General features: G+C 56.1%; 4 protein-coding genes across 4 annotated transcripts; all 4 read right to left on the bottom strand.

Moving 5' to 3' along the window:
* Positions 1 to 272: 272 nt before the first annotated feature.
* On the bottom strand, positions 273 to 5,082 carry GGS23DRAFT_246937 (putative histidine kinase SlnCl1). Its single transcript, XM_051512224.1, has 2 exons — positions 1,863 to 5,082; positions 273 to 1,800 (listed from the first exon to the last, which is right to left on the bottom strand). Exons 1-2 carry the CDS (start codon positions 4,577 to 4,579, stop codon positions 960 to 962), a joined length of 3,558 nt encoding a protein of 1,185 aa, XP_051368765.1. The 5' UTR covers positions 4,580 to 5,082; the 3' UTR covers positions 273 to 959.
* Positions 5,083 to 5,178: 96 nt separating this feature from the next.
* GGS23DRAFT_582278 (uncharacterized protein) lies at positions 5,179 to 6,021 on the bottom strand. Its single transcript, XM_051517224.1, has one exon. It carries the CDS (start codon positions 5,917 to 5,919, stop codon positions 5,587 to 5,589), a length of 333 nt encoding a protein of 110 aa, XP_051368764.1. The 5' UTR covers positions 5,920 to 6,021; the 3' UTR covers positions 5,179 to 5,586.
* Positions 6,022 to 8,812: 2,791 nt separating this feature from the next.
* On the bottom strand, positions 8,813 to 12,184 carry GGS23DRAFT_607060 (uncharacterized protein; the record flags this gene model as incomplete). Its single annotated transcript, XM_051519989.1, has 7 exons — positions 8,813 to 9,537; positions 9,624 to 9,747; positions 9,815 to 10,022; positions 10,100 to 10,565; positions 10,749 to 11,153; positions 11,320 to 11,532; positions 11,929 to 12,184. The coding sequence occupies 7 exons, from the start codon at positions 12,182 to 12,184 to the stop codon at positions 8,813 to 8,815; spliced, it is 2,397 nt and encodes a 798-aa protein (XP_051368763.1).
* A 1,270-nt stretch (positions 12,185 to 13,454) lies between these two features.
* Positions 13,455 to 14,777, bottom strand: GGS23DRAFT_246691 (ribosomal RNA-processing protein 7-domain-containing protein). The gene has a single exon (XM_051512222.1). It carries the CDS (start codon positions 14,592 to 14,594, stop codon positions 13,659 to 13,661), a length of 936 nt encoding a protein of 311 aa, XP_051368762.1. The 5' UTR covers positions 14,595 to 14,777; the 3' UTR covers positions 13,455 to 13,658.
* Positions 14,778 to 15,196: the final 419 nt, after the last annotated feature.

The following is a 15,196-nucleotide window of genomic DNA, read 5'->3' as shown; positions in this document are numbered from 1 at the left end:
CCCCTCCTCCTTACCCCCCCGCCCGTCCTGTTCCGAGAGAGAAGGGGGAGAAGGTCAAGCACGAGCACGAGGGGGCGCCAAAAAAAAAACAGAACCACGGTACCGAAGCAACAGCAGTGAAGCGCGCCGAGTATTACCCAGAAACCAGTCCGTAAAATTAACCCTCGTCCTCTCCCTCGAGCCGGCCCGATCCTCGCGCGTTATGCTACCGTTTGTTTTCGTGTCCTCCTTGCCCAATGCCTCCCATACCCATATGTCCCTTCTCTCTCTCGCGCGCGCCCCCCTCTCTTCCTTTCTCGTATGTTGAGAACCGCGGGGGGAAGGCGGAGAGGGGGGGGGTTGCTAAAGAGGAAATGAAAAAAAAAGAGAAATAAAAAAAATAATCGGCAGGACCGAGAATTAATAACAATAACTATGCTGCGAAAACGGGAGAGGGAAACAAATCCGGAACGCCTGCGCCGCTTTTTTCGGCATCTGCAAATTAGACCCGCGTCGGCGTCTGTGCTTCGCGGGGGGGTCGTTGGAGTAGGTAGGATACGGTGGGGTGAATAGGATAGGGTAAGTAAAGGTGGTAGGGGGAGCAGCTGTAGAGGTATGGATCGCAGGATAGGGGCTTTTATCTTGTGCGCCCGCTTCGTTCCCGACTGAGCTGCGTGTGGTCGGATAGATAGGGAGGTAGGTAGATATAGGAGGGCGAAGACGGTCGTGGTCGTAATGCGGTAGTGGAGGAAGAGATTAGGGAGGGAGATGGACGAGTGATGGGACAGGGTGAGAGGGTGTCAAGACGTGTTCTATAGCATAGGTCGCATCGAGGGTCTGAGCGTACGTGGAAATCGTGGCGATGGGCAATAGATAGGGCGAGCAGTATCGTGAGGTGGCGGCGTGTGCGTGAGCGTTTACTTCTTTCCAACGTGAGCAAATGGGAAGAGGACAATGTTCCTCTGGGGCCGGGGACGGCCCTACGGTGCCGTGGGCGGTGGTCGCGGTGACGGCGAATGCGTGCCGTTCATGTACGGGTGATCGGCGCCCTTTTCGTCTTCGGCCTCGTTGTGCACGCCGTTCTCCCTGGGCGGCGCTGGGCCGTTGGATTCGGGACCAGCGGCGGCGCCGCCTTTCTCGGGCGTGCTCTTGCGCGACAGGGACAGCGTCTCGGGCTCCTCGGGGATGGTGGCGAACTTGCGCAGGACCTGCTTGAGGGCGGGGCGGCGGATCGGCTTGCTGAGGAACTCGTTCATACCGGACTCCATGCACTCCCTGACGTTGCTCTCCTCGGAGAAGGCGGTCAGCGCCACGATCGGCGCCGAGTAGCCCATCTTCCGGATCAGCCGCGTCGTCTGCAGCCCGTCCAGGTTCGGCATCTGGATGTCCATGAAGATCAGGTCGAAGTGCGTGTTGCTCTCCATGCTCGCCTTCACCAGCTCGTACGCCTCCTGCCCGTCGTTCGCGATCGTCACGTCGTACACGTCCTCCAGCTTCAGCATCCGGCTCACCACCTCGATGTTCGTCGGGTTGTCCTCCGCCACCAGCACCCGCAGCTTGCCCTCGCCGCCCTTGTGCGCCCGCGCGATCTCCACCGCCTTGATCCGCCCCTCCGCTGCCGGCCCCGTGTTCGCCTTCGGCTGCGCCGCGAAGAACGGCTGGCTGAGCCCCACGAGCCGCGGCTGCCGGTCGAGCACCCGCGCCCGCGCCCGCGCCTCCACTGCCGTCTGCGTCAGCGAGTTCCTCCGGTCGTCGCCCTCTACCGAGCCGCAAGCGCTGGGTGAGCGGGACTCGATGCTGCTGGAAGCGGTGCTCGAGGCCCTAGACGTAGACGCACTGCGGTTAGCCAGTTATGCAATCGGAGGGGTCACGCGGCGCCTTACCTGTCCTTCGTGTACTTGAGGGGGATCTGCATCGTGAAGGTCGTGCCGAAGCCAAGAGTGCTCCTGAGCGAGATGCTTCCCCCCATGAGGTTGGCTAACTGCTGGCAGATGCTCAGTCCCAAGCCCGTCCCTCCAAACTTTCTGCTGAGGCCGAGGTCGCCTTGGACAAAGGGCTCGAAGACGCGCTGCTGCATGTGCTCCGGGATGCCGGGGCCGGTGTCCTCGACCTCGAACTCGAACAGGTACGACTTCGCGCTGGGCGGTGGCGGCGTCGGGGATCTCTCGCGTATGCGTATGTGCGGCACGGCTCTGGGGTCTAGGGGGTTGATTGACAGCGCGGTGCCCCCCGCCTTTAATTGCGTCGGGGTGACCGGCGCTTCTCTCGAGCTGTTCGACTTGTTCGAACCCGAACCTACTCTGTGTCTAGTCCTCCCCGGCCGGTTGGAGCCACCCTTCGATAGGGACGACGTCCTGCTGTCGTCGTACTGCTGCTGTTCGATCTCGCGGAGACATCGTATTCTTACCGACACCTTCCCGCCGGGGGGCGTGAACTTGAGACTGTTGCTCACGAGGTTGATGAGCACCTGGAGGATGCGGTGCTGGTCGCCCCACAGACACATGTCCTTCAACCTACCCGTCCCGAGGGGACCGATCGCCGGTAGTTTCTCGTCGAGAGCCACCGGTTCCGAGCTCGTGCCCGGATCGGCGTCGGGGCCCAAGAACATGACCGAAAAGTCGATCCCCCCCTCGCGGACCTGCTTGTCGAAGATGGTTACCACTTGCGCCCGGACATCTCCCAGCCGGAATTCCCTCTCCTCGAGACTCAGTTGCTGGCCGATCTGGTTCTTCGAGAAGCTTAGGAGGTCTTCTAGCAGGTGCAGGAGCAGGTCGCCCGAGTTGTAAAGCGTCTTCAGCGACTGTTTGATCCGCACCAGGTCGTCCTCCTCCATGCAGACGGCGCACATGCCCATGATGCCGTTTAGGGGCGTCTTTAGCTCGTGGGAGATGTTCGCTATAAACAATGTCTTGCTCTTGTTCGCGGCCTCGGCTGCCTTCTTGCTGATCTCGAGCTCACGTGTCCTCTCCGCTACCTTGTCCTCGAGGGACGTGTACTGCCGCAGCAGCTCGTCGCTCATCTCGTTGAACGTGGTGGTCAGCTCTGTGAGCTCGTCCGTTATAAGGTGCCTTCGATCGTTGACCTTGCCCGGAATTTTGAAAATACGCCTCGCCTCGTTCTCCTGCGCCGTGCTAGTGAGTCTTGGACGTGTCTGCCTCCGAATGTATCTTTTTAACCGGGCTAGCGTGCCGTTAGTCGACTTCCTGCTCGTGCTGCTCGACCCGTGATGCTCATCGTCATCGTAGCCTAGGTCGTCCGAGTAAGTGTCGCTGTAACCGGGTGGAGCAATGGACTTCTCGGTAGCAGCCTTTAACCTCCGGATCGGCAAGACGCTTAGGTGCGCGCAGGGTATCACCAGTATCAGTATGAGTCCTACCGTTCCGAAGACGCAGCCGAGGAGGATCTGCTGGAGGGTTTCGATGGGGATGTAGGCCTCAGCCTTGTCCTGCTCGACGATGAGTGTCCAGTTCACCAAGGTGGTTTGCGGGCGAGCATAGCCAACCGCAACCGGGATCTCCTGTTCGTTCTTCGTAGAGAGCATGCTGCTCGCGTTATTGACGGAGGGATTCCGCTGCGTAAAGACGCGATGGACGGCATCGAACTGGGATACCTTGAACGGCCGGTCGAAGTTCCCGGACGCATAGTTGTGCCAGGTATGCCGGTCAGGTTGGCCGCGCACGGGTCGCGGCGGCAAGATGAATTTGACATCAACGTTTGAGAAATTCGTAGCCGCCTCATGACTCGCGTTCGCCGGTAGGTTGTACTTGCTGAAGCGGTTCCATCCCGTAGAGGGACCGATGATGAGGACGGAACCGGTCGAGCCCAGACCCTCTCTCGAATCCGCGATCTTGATGAGCGACGAGGCCTCGGCGACGGTAGTCATGTACCCGAGTATCAGGTCGTTCTGTCTGTTGAAGCGAACCGGGATGGTTAGAGAGATCAGAGCGTAGGTTTCGTTGACAATCAGCGGGCCCAGAACCATCCCGTTCACGGTTGAGTCGATTCGGATATCCGGGAACGGCCTGGCCACGACGGCAGTGTGGTTCGGGTAGCCGGGGTCGGGCTCCGTCGAGTTGTAATAGGTGATGTTCGGGTATAGCATCGGAGGGTAGCCCGAGCCGTTGTCGCCGAGGATGGCATCTGATCCGTCGGCTGCCTTGTACGGCAGTCTGATCTCGGAGATGTTGGCACCCGTGATGCTGAGCAGCCCATCGGGACGATCGGCACCGGTCAGATTTCGCGAAAAGAGCCGCGCCTGCAGAAGGTTCGAGGTGATGCCGACACGGGAGGTGAGGGCACTGCTGATGTCGGAAGCGGCCTGTCTCCAGAGGACTTCGGAGTCATTGCCGCGATAGAAGGCTCGGAGGGAGGATTGGAGCAGCAGCCGCGTAGCTATGTGATTGCACGTCGTCTGGATCAACTCGATCTCGGATGCCACCTGCGCGGCCTTGAGCGATGCGGTCAAGGCGAGCCCATCCGTCTTGACTCCGGAAACGAAGCGGTTCACGAAGATCCAGGTTGGTATAGAGACGATGGCGAGCGCGACGAGCACAGCGAGTAGCACGAGGGCTGCTAGCTGCTCCCGGATCGCAACCCTCATTCTTCCGGCCTATAACGGGTGACTTGACAGGCACCCGAGTCTATGCATTATATTCCAGGTTTCCCGAAATTTTTCTTCCTGTCTCAAACTCGATTGCTAGGTACGCTCGGAGGGGGGGTAGGAAAGAGAGGGACTGGTGGCCGCCGGCAGCAAGGGGACGGGAGACCCGGGAAACTCTCCTCCTGCAAGAGCTGGCTCGCCTGCTGCTTAGCCTTTTCTCGCGCTCTTCTCGCTCTCTCCCGCTGACACACGGCCAACACACCGAGGTGCCGGTGAATCTCACAAAGGTAAGCAGAAACGGAGGTGCTACCTTGACTATCCTGCGGTGATCGAGGAACGCGCAGGCTGGTGCAACGGGGAGGGGTCGGACTCGGAGGACGATGTGGGTTACATGGAAGAGAAAGAATTCGTGTGTGCAGTGTGGTGGTGGTGGTGGTGTGTAGTATACTCATAAGGTAAGGTAAGGCCAAGTTAGGGATGTCAAGGATATCCAGCGAGACACAGAGAGACCAGGGGACTTGCTTGGAGACTGGAGAATGGGGATCGCAGCCCTCGACAGACAGATGCACAGAGACAGGGTAGGGTAGTACCCGGAGAGGGAGATACCTAGGTAGCGCTGGAGATGCGGGAGGGGACTACAATTGGACAGAGCCGGACAACTAGGATATCCCGTCGGTACCTACATCGTAGGAAAAAGAAGAAGACGTGCCGGTTGAGGCGCCATAGTCAGGCACTATAGGCTTATCGCCTCAAGCATCGCTCGTATTCTTCGATCGCGTCCTAGCACGACTACTTGGACATTCTATGATACACGTACACGCACGACCGAGGCCTTAGCGTCGTCCTTTTGATGGCCGCGATGGTCATTTAACAGCTAGACCTCGGGGAAGGCCACCTCAAGGATCCCCCCCGGCCGCTTACTTGGTCTAGCGCATACACACTCACCCATCCATACCAGGAAACCCTGACCTGGTGGAGAGGAGCCAAGCTCAGCAATTCTTAAGAGGCTAGCCGGTAGGGAAGAAGATGCTCGCCGGACCCGCTGCTCTGATTACCTGTTGATGAACGGGGAGAGTATCGGAGGACAAGAGAGGCAACCCAAAAAAAAGAAGAGGAGTCCCCCTAAGTATATATGTATACATGTGTAGCGGTTGGCGGGCTCTGGATCGTGATGATCGACGAAGTGGGGAGCAGAAGAGGAACATGCCAGTCCAGCCATGTGAAGCGTTGTAAGATCTCACACAGGAAGGGAAAATTCTGGACGAGTAGCAGATAGACGATTTACACGACGAGGTTACAGCGCTCCATACGATGTACAATATGTACATGCCTGCATGCATACGACGCCGACATACCTACGTTGTAAGGGGGGGGGAAGACACAGTGACGGCACGAGCCTGATACGGTGTTGATATACTCATAAACCTAGTAGGGCCTTGAGCAACTTGGCGGCCCCCAGCTAGCCCGTTCTTAGCATCGGGAGGTGGACGAACCGGGCAGAGGCAGTAAGATGGATTATACCTGTGCAAAAACGGCGGCTGTAAGCTGAAAAGGGGGTGAAAGCAGCCGGCGCGAGCGATGCTAGTTGCCAAGCGATATTAACCCTGCCCGCCCCGGTGCATATTACGACTCCTAACCTCGTCTTACCATCCCGACTCTGTTCCATGCATAGCCCGCCGGATCGAACGGCGAATGCGCACACTGTACTGGGACTGCCTCTCTGTACGTGTACGTGTAGGTGAGCGTATGTAGGCACACCCTCTACTCGGTTCCTACGGGGCAACACGCCCTTACACGAATGGGGCATCAACACGCAACGTGGACCGCCCCATTGGAAGCGCGGGGGAGAGAGATGGGATCGTACCTACATACCGCACATCGCGAGTTGCGACGAGGGAGGCGAAGGACAGAGTGCGGAGAGTGAGCGCGAGGGAGAAACAGCTGCGAGCGTCCGTAGGAAGACGGTGTCTGCGGAGGAGAGAATGAGGGAACCCCCGATATAGATTCGTGCATTCGTAAGTTGAGGAGAAGCCATTCCACGTAGGCCCGTATGCAAACCTCCCGGCCGTTCTCAACGTTCAACGTGCCAGCGTGCCACTGTGGCCCTATCCTACATGTGCGGGCCTCCATGTACGCAGGTATGTCGCCGTGTCACCCTGCCATTCTGACGGCGTGAGGCTTTTCTTCTACTGACATCCATACATAGTTCGATACCACGCCTACGTGGGTTGCAGAGCGCAGTGCTCTGCCTATCCTGTCTCTCCGCCTCCGCATGGGTGAGGGTGGTATTAGTAGCAGGTTATGGCCTGTAGCGTATGCACACAAGCAATGGCAGCACCCCCCTCCCCCATCCCAACCCGTCCGTCGTCGACTCATCATCATCAATCCTCGCGGCCAGCCACCCATCTTACCATCCGACGCAGCCAATCCTTGCCCGCCCGCCGGCGGTGGTGGCGTGCGCGGGCGCGGCCTTGCGCCCTCTTGCATGATCTAGAACTTTGGGATCCCGACGCAGCCAGCGACTTTTGCGACAGCGACTCTCCTCCTACCGCCGCCGCCTCCACCACCATGTACCTACTACCCACACCCCTGCTCTCCCCGGCATCTCTCGTGGTGTGGTGTTCGATAGGGCGAGGAATCGCGAGTAGGTTCTTCTCGCACCCACTCATACACGCATCCCTCGAACACACTCTCGAACCCGTTCGCTGACTTACACACGCTCTGTCTGTCTGTCTGTCTGTCTGTCTGTCTCACCTCCTCCTCCCTCTCCTTATACCTTTCTTTCATCCCCCCCTACCCCTAGATGTCCGGATGGGAATGATGATCGACAGCATTTTACGCGACGGGCCTGCCCCCCCGGACCTCCCGGTCGAGGATCTGGCCAGACTCTCAGTGGCGTTTTTTTTTCTTATTTAAATATCGTTGGAAACCATTTCCTCGCCGGTTTCCCAATTACCCGCTTCCGAAGATTCCCCCAGCGGCCGCCAGCCGCGCAGCGGTCGCCAGGACTGAATGCCTAACCTCCACCACGCCTTATTCGATGATTTCTGGTACTACAGAGGCCGGGAGAAAGCGCCTCGCCTCGGACTCTTCCTCCCTCTGCGCCCGCTTGGCGCATGCGAACTACCTGTCCAATTCCGCCTGGCGAGATCCCGAGTTCGCATAGGCGCCCTGCCCTGCTGTGTCCTCGCTCATATCGTTCGCTAAGACTCGCAGCTCGGTGTGTGCGTGTGCGTATGCGTGTGCGTGTTTACGTGTACGGCATGCACAAATATGTGAGTACAGCACGCATTACTTCGTGTCCTTTGCCCACCTCGCCTCTTCCTGGAATCAGTGGCTAGTCCCGTCAAGCGTGTCGCTATGGAAGGATTGTGACAGTGAGATGTCTCCGCACGCTGGGTGGGCTAAGCTAGCATGATTCGCCTCGTATCTACGGTGTCCCTCAGATGTGGCGGCATAGTGCCGCAAAGAAGACTGACAGGGAGCACCACTTCATGAAATGTCTTATCTTCGCTAAGAGGGCCTATGCAATCCCTCTCTCGATATCCTCACCCTAGACTGACTCGTTACGTTGCCACACCGCGCTACGAGGTAGCTCCGGTTTATTACTATAATGCCCACACATGGTGGGTAACAATCCCCCATACGATGTGCTCTATGGCATATATAGGGACACGAAAGCTCTCTAGAATCCGGTGACATAGACATGCGCGCATACCCAAGATAGTATTGCAATGCTTATTCCCCTTTTCTTCTAACCACCCGGGTGGGGGTTCACTCGCCAGTACGTGAATCGGAAGACGTATTCCGATGTCAAGCCGCGTCCGGCCCAGCAAGATTTGCCCCTGATCCGACAGCGGATCGTGTTCTTCTCGGCCTCGGGCAGGACCAAACGACAGTGATTCAATAAACCTGAGCCTAGCACGCCTCCTTGCTTTCGGACGGTGTGGGAATGTCTCGAATGCCGTGCAACGTAAACAGACATGTCTCAAGATACTTGTAATGGCCTCCTGTCCGAGGGCCCGCAACCTGCCGATGCAATAGGTATTCTGAGAGGGGGCGCAGGAGTAATGGCTGGGAGATGTCTAGTCCCCATGCCGCACGAAACCCGAGGGCGAGCAGCTGTCGGTATGGGAGGTGAGGTTACGAACTCTTCGAGGCTGCGGCATAGTTTTGATCTTCGAGCGCATTACGCGCCGTATGATAGGTTGGCTGCATCACACGCATCACGCATTACGCGTACAACCGCCCATCCACGGGGGGCGGTACGTCGTCCTCCTCGACGCCGAACCCAAGGTGCCCGATAGCCCGGTTTTCGTCGCCGTACCACGCGTGCCATTCCGGTGGCATCTGCACGACGCCCCAGCGGATCTTGCTCTGGGCCAAACTGCTAAACGGACTGTTGTCGCTGGTGTTTTCCCGCTGCCACTGTGGCCGCGGCTCGTCTGCTTCGTCTCCGTCTCCGTCTCCTTCCCCGTCTCTTTCTGTCTGACTGCCGTCGGGTAACAACCGCCTCAACGAGAGAGACGATCTCTCCCCATTACCAAATTCAGTCGTCGTTAAGTCCCGCAGGTCGATGTTGTCGCCTCCGACATTCCTGTCCGCGTCGTACTCGGGCGAACGAACAGTCGGCAGGAGGTCGAACCTCGACGACGTGGGTGAATTAGCGTGTTTAGCTAGCAGCGGGCTATCATGTGTCCCGGTCACGGCGCTGGCAGCATATGAAAGCCTCGACACGTGACACGCGGCGGACAACGCGAGCGAGTTGCTCCCGACGATGACGATATCCGGAGACAGTGGCTTCATACTCAAGACAATGGGAATCAAAACCAGGACGCACGAGACCACCAGCACGACCGTGAGGGACCATTTCGAGTAGCCTAAGGCAACGGCTGTATCCGGCGGAAGGCTGGGGTCGGGTTGGGCCCCGGAAAGGAATTCGCCCGCGCCGAAATAGCCTGACGAACGGCGGGCGTCGCGTGTTAGTTCAAACGACATGCGCATGTGCGTCTGTGTTTATAATATAAAAGATAGAGGTGCTCACCTCCAGTAGATATGAACAGATATAGAGTATTGGAGAGCAGCCAATGGAGAAATATGCTGACTAGTATCAGAGGTACGCTATATTTATACGGCAGTTGAAGCCGATATGTGCAATATTGACCGCCCTGTTCTTACGCGTAGTTAGTCGACATCTTTCCGAAAGCACACACTAGTCCTTATGCAGATACACACCTTCGGGTCTGTCACTCTCAGCGAGTGATAGCCCTCGCTGAAGAGCGACCATTCTCGAGCCATCTGGAGGCGGGTGAACATATTGTTATAGGCGAGATAGCAAACGGAGAGTAAGAGTTGTGGGCTGTTGGCGGTCAAGACGCCCTCTACGAGGGAGAAGTTATATTTGATGAATGGGTTATTCTCACTCGCGAAGAACGTGCCGTAACTACCACGATACAGGTTAGGTCACGACAGCAGGACTTTCCGTCTACATATCACTCCTAGAGGAGGGGGAGTTCTCACAAAGGATCGCTCGAGAGGCCCATGCAAAGCAAAAACACACATACGGCGATGGCGATAGTAAAAAGGGCATAGCTTGTCACCCATACGGATATTGGGACAACTGATGCTCGCCACTTGTTACGAAGCGATCGCCACCGCTTAGGCCCCGATAGAGTAACTTTTACGCCCTTCTTCGCCCACCGTATGTCGGCCTGGTGAGCGGTGCACATCCCGGCAGTGGCAGAGTCGGGCCGTTCGATGAAGGACTCGAGGGCGTCACCTAGGGTAACTAGAGGCGCCTGATTGTTGCGGCTTAGGACGATCATGGCCAGAATGGCTACGCAGGTTTTGAGGATGACGCACAGGGTGACGCTGAGCAGTAAAATTGGCGACAGCGCGACGTGGCAAATGCGTTCGAGTGGTTCTGCGAGGCAGTACTTCACGGACAGGTCAAATGTGCCCGGTTGTAGACCTGATGTGAGTCTGCCTGTCAAGGAGGTCCCGTTAGCCAGCTCAACGTTGAAGGAATCGAAGAAAGGATATTGCCAGTCCGGAATGATATTCGGCATAGTTCCGTCTGTTGGACCGACGTTAGAATATCCGTTCAAGGCCCAGGAGCAACGGTTGTCACACCGCGTCAAGCCTGGGTGATAAGCGGCGACCATCGTACATTGTGTGTCGAAGAAAAGGTGATTGCGCCGGTCAGGGGGGACGTAACGTGTCCAGAAGTCGCTTTCGTTGTCTTGGAGATGCCACATGTCGTCTCGTAACCAGCCGTCAGGTTTGTCGATGACTAAGACCAAACTACGATGATGCTTTAGTCCGCGGCAATAGACATACTCTTGCATACATTCTCGTATTTCGAGCCTTTTCCACTGGCCAGCGTTTAACGCCGTGGCCGAGATGTTTTTTACAGCTTCGGAGTCAGGGTCAACATAATAGGTAAGCTCAGCTGGTAAGCCAAAGTAGGGGTAATAGAACCCGGCCGGAAACAAGCTTGCCCCGGGGGGATAGAAGGGACCTCCTTTTACAAACTGCTCCGTGGCGATAGTGAGGTGAAAGTCGGATTCGCGGCCTTGGTATGGGAACGTTAGTTTGCCGTCCACTTCCCATGGAGCTAGATATGCCATTTAGGAAGTTGGGGGGGAGGTGACCAAGGAGGTGCGGCTTTGGAAATTCCAACAAGCTCTCGACCTCCTAGAAGAAAGGAAAGCGAGACGGCGTGCATGGGGATGACTGACGGTCGGTCTCGAAGATCGCCGAATTGAACACGAGATGGATCGGAATTGTGGTCGAGAGCAGGAGTACCCAGCACCAGGTTTTAAATTTAGAAACCAGGAACGCGTTGGTAACCGAAGGCACGCCGATCCCCAACCAGGACTGTCGGAGATGGGCCCTATCAATTTCCTCCCTGGTTGGCGAGTTCAACACCTGCATGAAGAAGTTGCTCGATGCTAGTCTGCACAAGATAAGTCAGCTCAGCCTATCATGTTTAGTGGCCTTTCGGTAGGAGAGGGTTGAAGAGTAGTCAGTCCCCGTTTCGATAGTGAGTATTCCAGCGTTCATACTACGGGTTTAGAATATAACGGTGAGACTACTTATAGTGTATTTTGGGGGGGGGAGACCGTGAGATGGATAGACATCGACGTCAAGGGTATATCTTCTTTGCTCTATTAAAAAGCCGGGTAATAGTTGAATAGGAGAGCGCAACTCACTTAGGGGTAGAAATGTTAGTACCCGTCCGTAAACTAGTGCACGTAAAGGTGGATACCCGTCGCCGATAGAAGGGAGGTTCTTCTTCTTTCGAACGAGAAGGCCGAATATCAGAGCATGAGGGTATAGACAGAAACTCACCATTAGAGTCGAAACGATGTTGATGAGCAGATGCAGCGCCGTATTGACCTTCGACACGTTACCCTCGTCGCAGTCGCCGTCGTAGAAGAACAGCACCTTCTGAGTACTGCCGCCATTGTGCGAAGTCGCCACGATCAAGCAGCTGATAAGAACTATCGACATAACAACAAGGATGATGCAGTTGACCTTGGCCGCCAGCTTCCAGCCACCCGAGGAGCCGTCCTTGTGGCCGACCACGTTGAGATTGTCCATCACCACAGTCGGCACGCCGCAACTAGAATTATAACCGTACTCACAGCCTCTTCGTTTGTCCACGGAATCGAGCTTCGAAAGGACTCGTAACGATTTATCGATATGATAGGCCAGCCGATAGACACCACTAGCGTTGTCTTATTAGGGAGGTGACCATGGTGAACATACGTGAAGATTAGGGGAGATGCAGTTGAGAACGGCGGGAGACATTGAGATTTTGTAGGCTCGTACAATTATCTATACACGTAACAAAGATAGAATTCGTACTGCCTAACCTGGCTGGTCAGATCGGCCGGCATGCGGTACGCTGAGGGGCGGTGGCTGTGGAAGACTCTATATTTAAGCATGTCTTATGGCTGGCGGGTCTGGATACTTCGGCCATCCTAGGGGTGAGTTGGAATCCGATTGACAGGCCTGTATTCCCTGCGGCCTCGTTCGGTAAATTGAGTGTTTAATTAACGTAGGACTAGGCAGCGAGTTATCTCGCGAGAGCAAATCACACCCCATCAGCGGGATTGGAGGCCATTGGGGCCTCATCGTAACGCCGTCATACCTAGGGTGGTAGTTATACCTTCCAAGCGCGAAAAAGTTCCAGCGCCTTTTTGCCAGGCTCGGTCGGTTTCTCAACCCGAAACCCAGGGGGCGATCCCAATCGCCAGTCAAAGGGGGTTAGTAGGGTGAGACGAGCGGTGCTGTAGGATTTAGGATTCTTCAGCGGCTCACTCCCAATTCTGTCGTGCTACATGACGTGGTTTGTGGAAGAGTAGGTAATCAAATAGTCATGCAACTCTTGGGGGTCTATTCTGTACGTAAACGTGTTTTGTTTACGTGTGAGTGCTGTCGCCTGTTAGCTACATATAGCTGGTCTCTCACGATGGGCCGGAAGACAACGGGCCAATATAGAGTATGTCAGAGACGGATCCCTAGCTCAAGGTTGATTAGAGAAAGGCCGAGTAGCAACCTAGAGACGCCTCCTCTAGAGGCCACGGGAAGGGGGTGGTTGGCATCACGTCTGTCGTGCTCGAGGCAGAAAGACGAGCCTCGTTCGTTGTTTCAAGGGGTTTAGCTGCCTACGAATTTCATTAGCTTGGTGCCGTCCCGACCTACAATGCACAAAAGACGATTGTGGTACAGAGGAGTCGTTGTCAGACAAGTTTGAGAAGATATAGTAACACGGTTTTTATCGGCATATGCTGTCTAGTGCCTGAAAGCCCAGGCTTGAAAGCAGTTCGCTGGCCCCGTGCGTGTCATCATGTGGAAGAGAAGGACGAGGGGGGAACAAATACTCAGGTACTCACCTAATAAGTTTCGGGCCGTAACTTACCAGACCATCGTTTTGACAAGGCAAGACCACTCGGAGTCTCCGTCCCTCTGTCCGGAGAGAATATATATATACCCAAGATGGCTCCGAGTCGGACTTGGACTCTCCTGCTTGGCTCTGCCTCGTTCGACCGACCTCAAGTGTGGCTATCCTTCAAGTCTCGGGCCTGAATTTTCCTCGCTTCGCCTTCATGGCTTCGACCTTTCTCTTGTCCTCCTCAAACCTCTTTAGGATTTCAGCCTGCTCGGCCTTTCTCTTTTCGCGCATCTGGAAGCGGTAGAAATCATGTGTCTCGTCCTTCTTCTTCTGTTGCTTGCCCAGCATCCGCTGCTTGGCCTCCTCGGCTTCGTCTCTCCTGGCCGGCGCGTTCCGGCCGCCCCGAGTGACGGTCACGAAGCCGTCTTCGTCTGGCTCGTTGCGCAGCTTCTTAGCCAGCCGAGATGCTTCCTTCTCCTTCCGGTTGAATTCGGTAAAGTAGGCGTCCATCGAGGCTTGGATCGCGTCGTGGCTCGGGAAGGAGAGCTTGACGTGGGCCTGAAGCCATTGAGAGCCCAGAGGCGGAGCTTTATCATTGACGCCTTCCCCCCACACCGGGTAATCTTTCGGCTTCCTAACCTTCTTCACAGCCTTGAGAACAAGGTCAACGCTCTTCTCGTCAGCTAGCAGAGCGATGGCAGAGCTACCGCTCCGATACAGCTGCCGGGTCCACGTGCTTGGCAACTCGGCGGCCGCCTCGTCTATCGAGTTCCGGAGCTCCTCATCCGCCCACTTTCTCTTGCCGTATGCCGCCAACCGTACGGCTTCAGCTGGCTCGTGCGATGCCGATGACTTCTTGCCCTGTTCGAAGGCGATACTCTCGAATCGGCCTGCCCCGACCAGGCTGGCAAACAGGGCGCGAAAATGGGGCTCAGTGCTATCGGCGGGGACGTTGACTATGAACAAACTGCGGCCGTCATTGGGGGTGGGTATTTTCGGGGAATTTCTGCGTAGGTAGAGGTAGTGCACCACGTCGACCGGAAATGAGGCGCAAGGCGGTATCGAGATGGGAAGAGTAGAAAACTCGGCGGACGTCTTGGAAGTTTCGAACATGTTGACACGAATGACGGCGTTATTGTCGCGACTTCGGTGAGACAATCGCGTGCGAACCGGCCAAGGTCCGAGGGGTAGCGATGCGGCTTCGGGCGGCTGACCCTCGGGGTCACGGAGCTGGTAGTTGTAGGATTTGCTTCACGGACAAGGAGGGAAAGGATTAGACATTCAGCCTTGTGGTGTTGTTTCGTAAAAAGGAGAAAAAAACAAGCCAGGACCAGATTACATAACCAGATAGGTACTCAGAACTACACGTAGTACATGGGTACATCCAGTACGAACCTTGCATTGGACCCACTTGCACTCTTTTTACCTAATTCGGTTAGGCAAGCGGAACAGTCTATATCCGGTAAACGCGACAATATGATTGGCCTTACATAATACCCGTCGCTTTCCCCCTAGTATTCCAGCTCGAACCTCTTCCCGCATTTCCTTGTTTTTTCCGTCTGCTGTGCAGCGTTGGGATAGACCCAGATCCGGCTCTCATGTCGATACCTGTAGATATAGGTATATAGTTTTGTGTGTGCGTGGGCCTGTGTGCGCGCGTGGAAATGCAGGTGTGCGGAATTTGGTAATCGACCTCTCGGGTGAAATCCCTTCAT

The sequence above is a fragment of the Durotheca rogersii genome (genome assembly GCF_024521655.1).
Source record: "Durotheca rogersii strain YMJ 92031201 chromosome Unknown GGS23scaffold_26, whole genome shotgun sequence".
In the NCBI taxonomy this organism is placed as follows: Eukaryota; Fungi; Ascomycota; class Sordariomycetes; order Xylariales; family Xylariaceae; genus Durotheca; species Durotheca rogersii.
The sequence above is the reverse complement of the archived record's forward strand: the minus strand, read 5'-3'. Positions and strand labels throughout refer to the sequence as shown.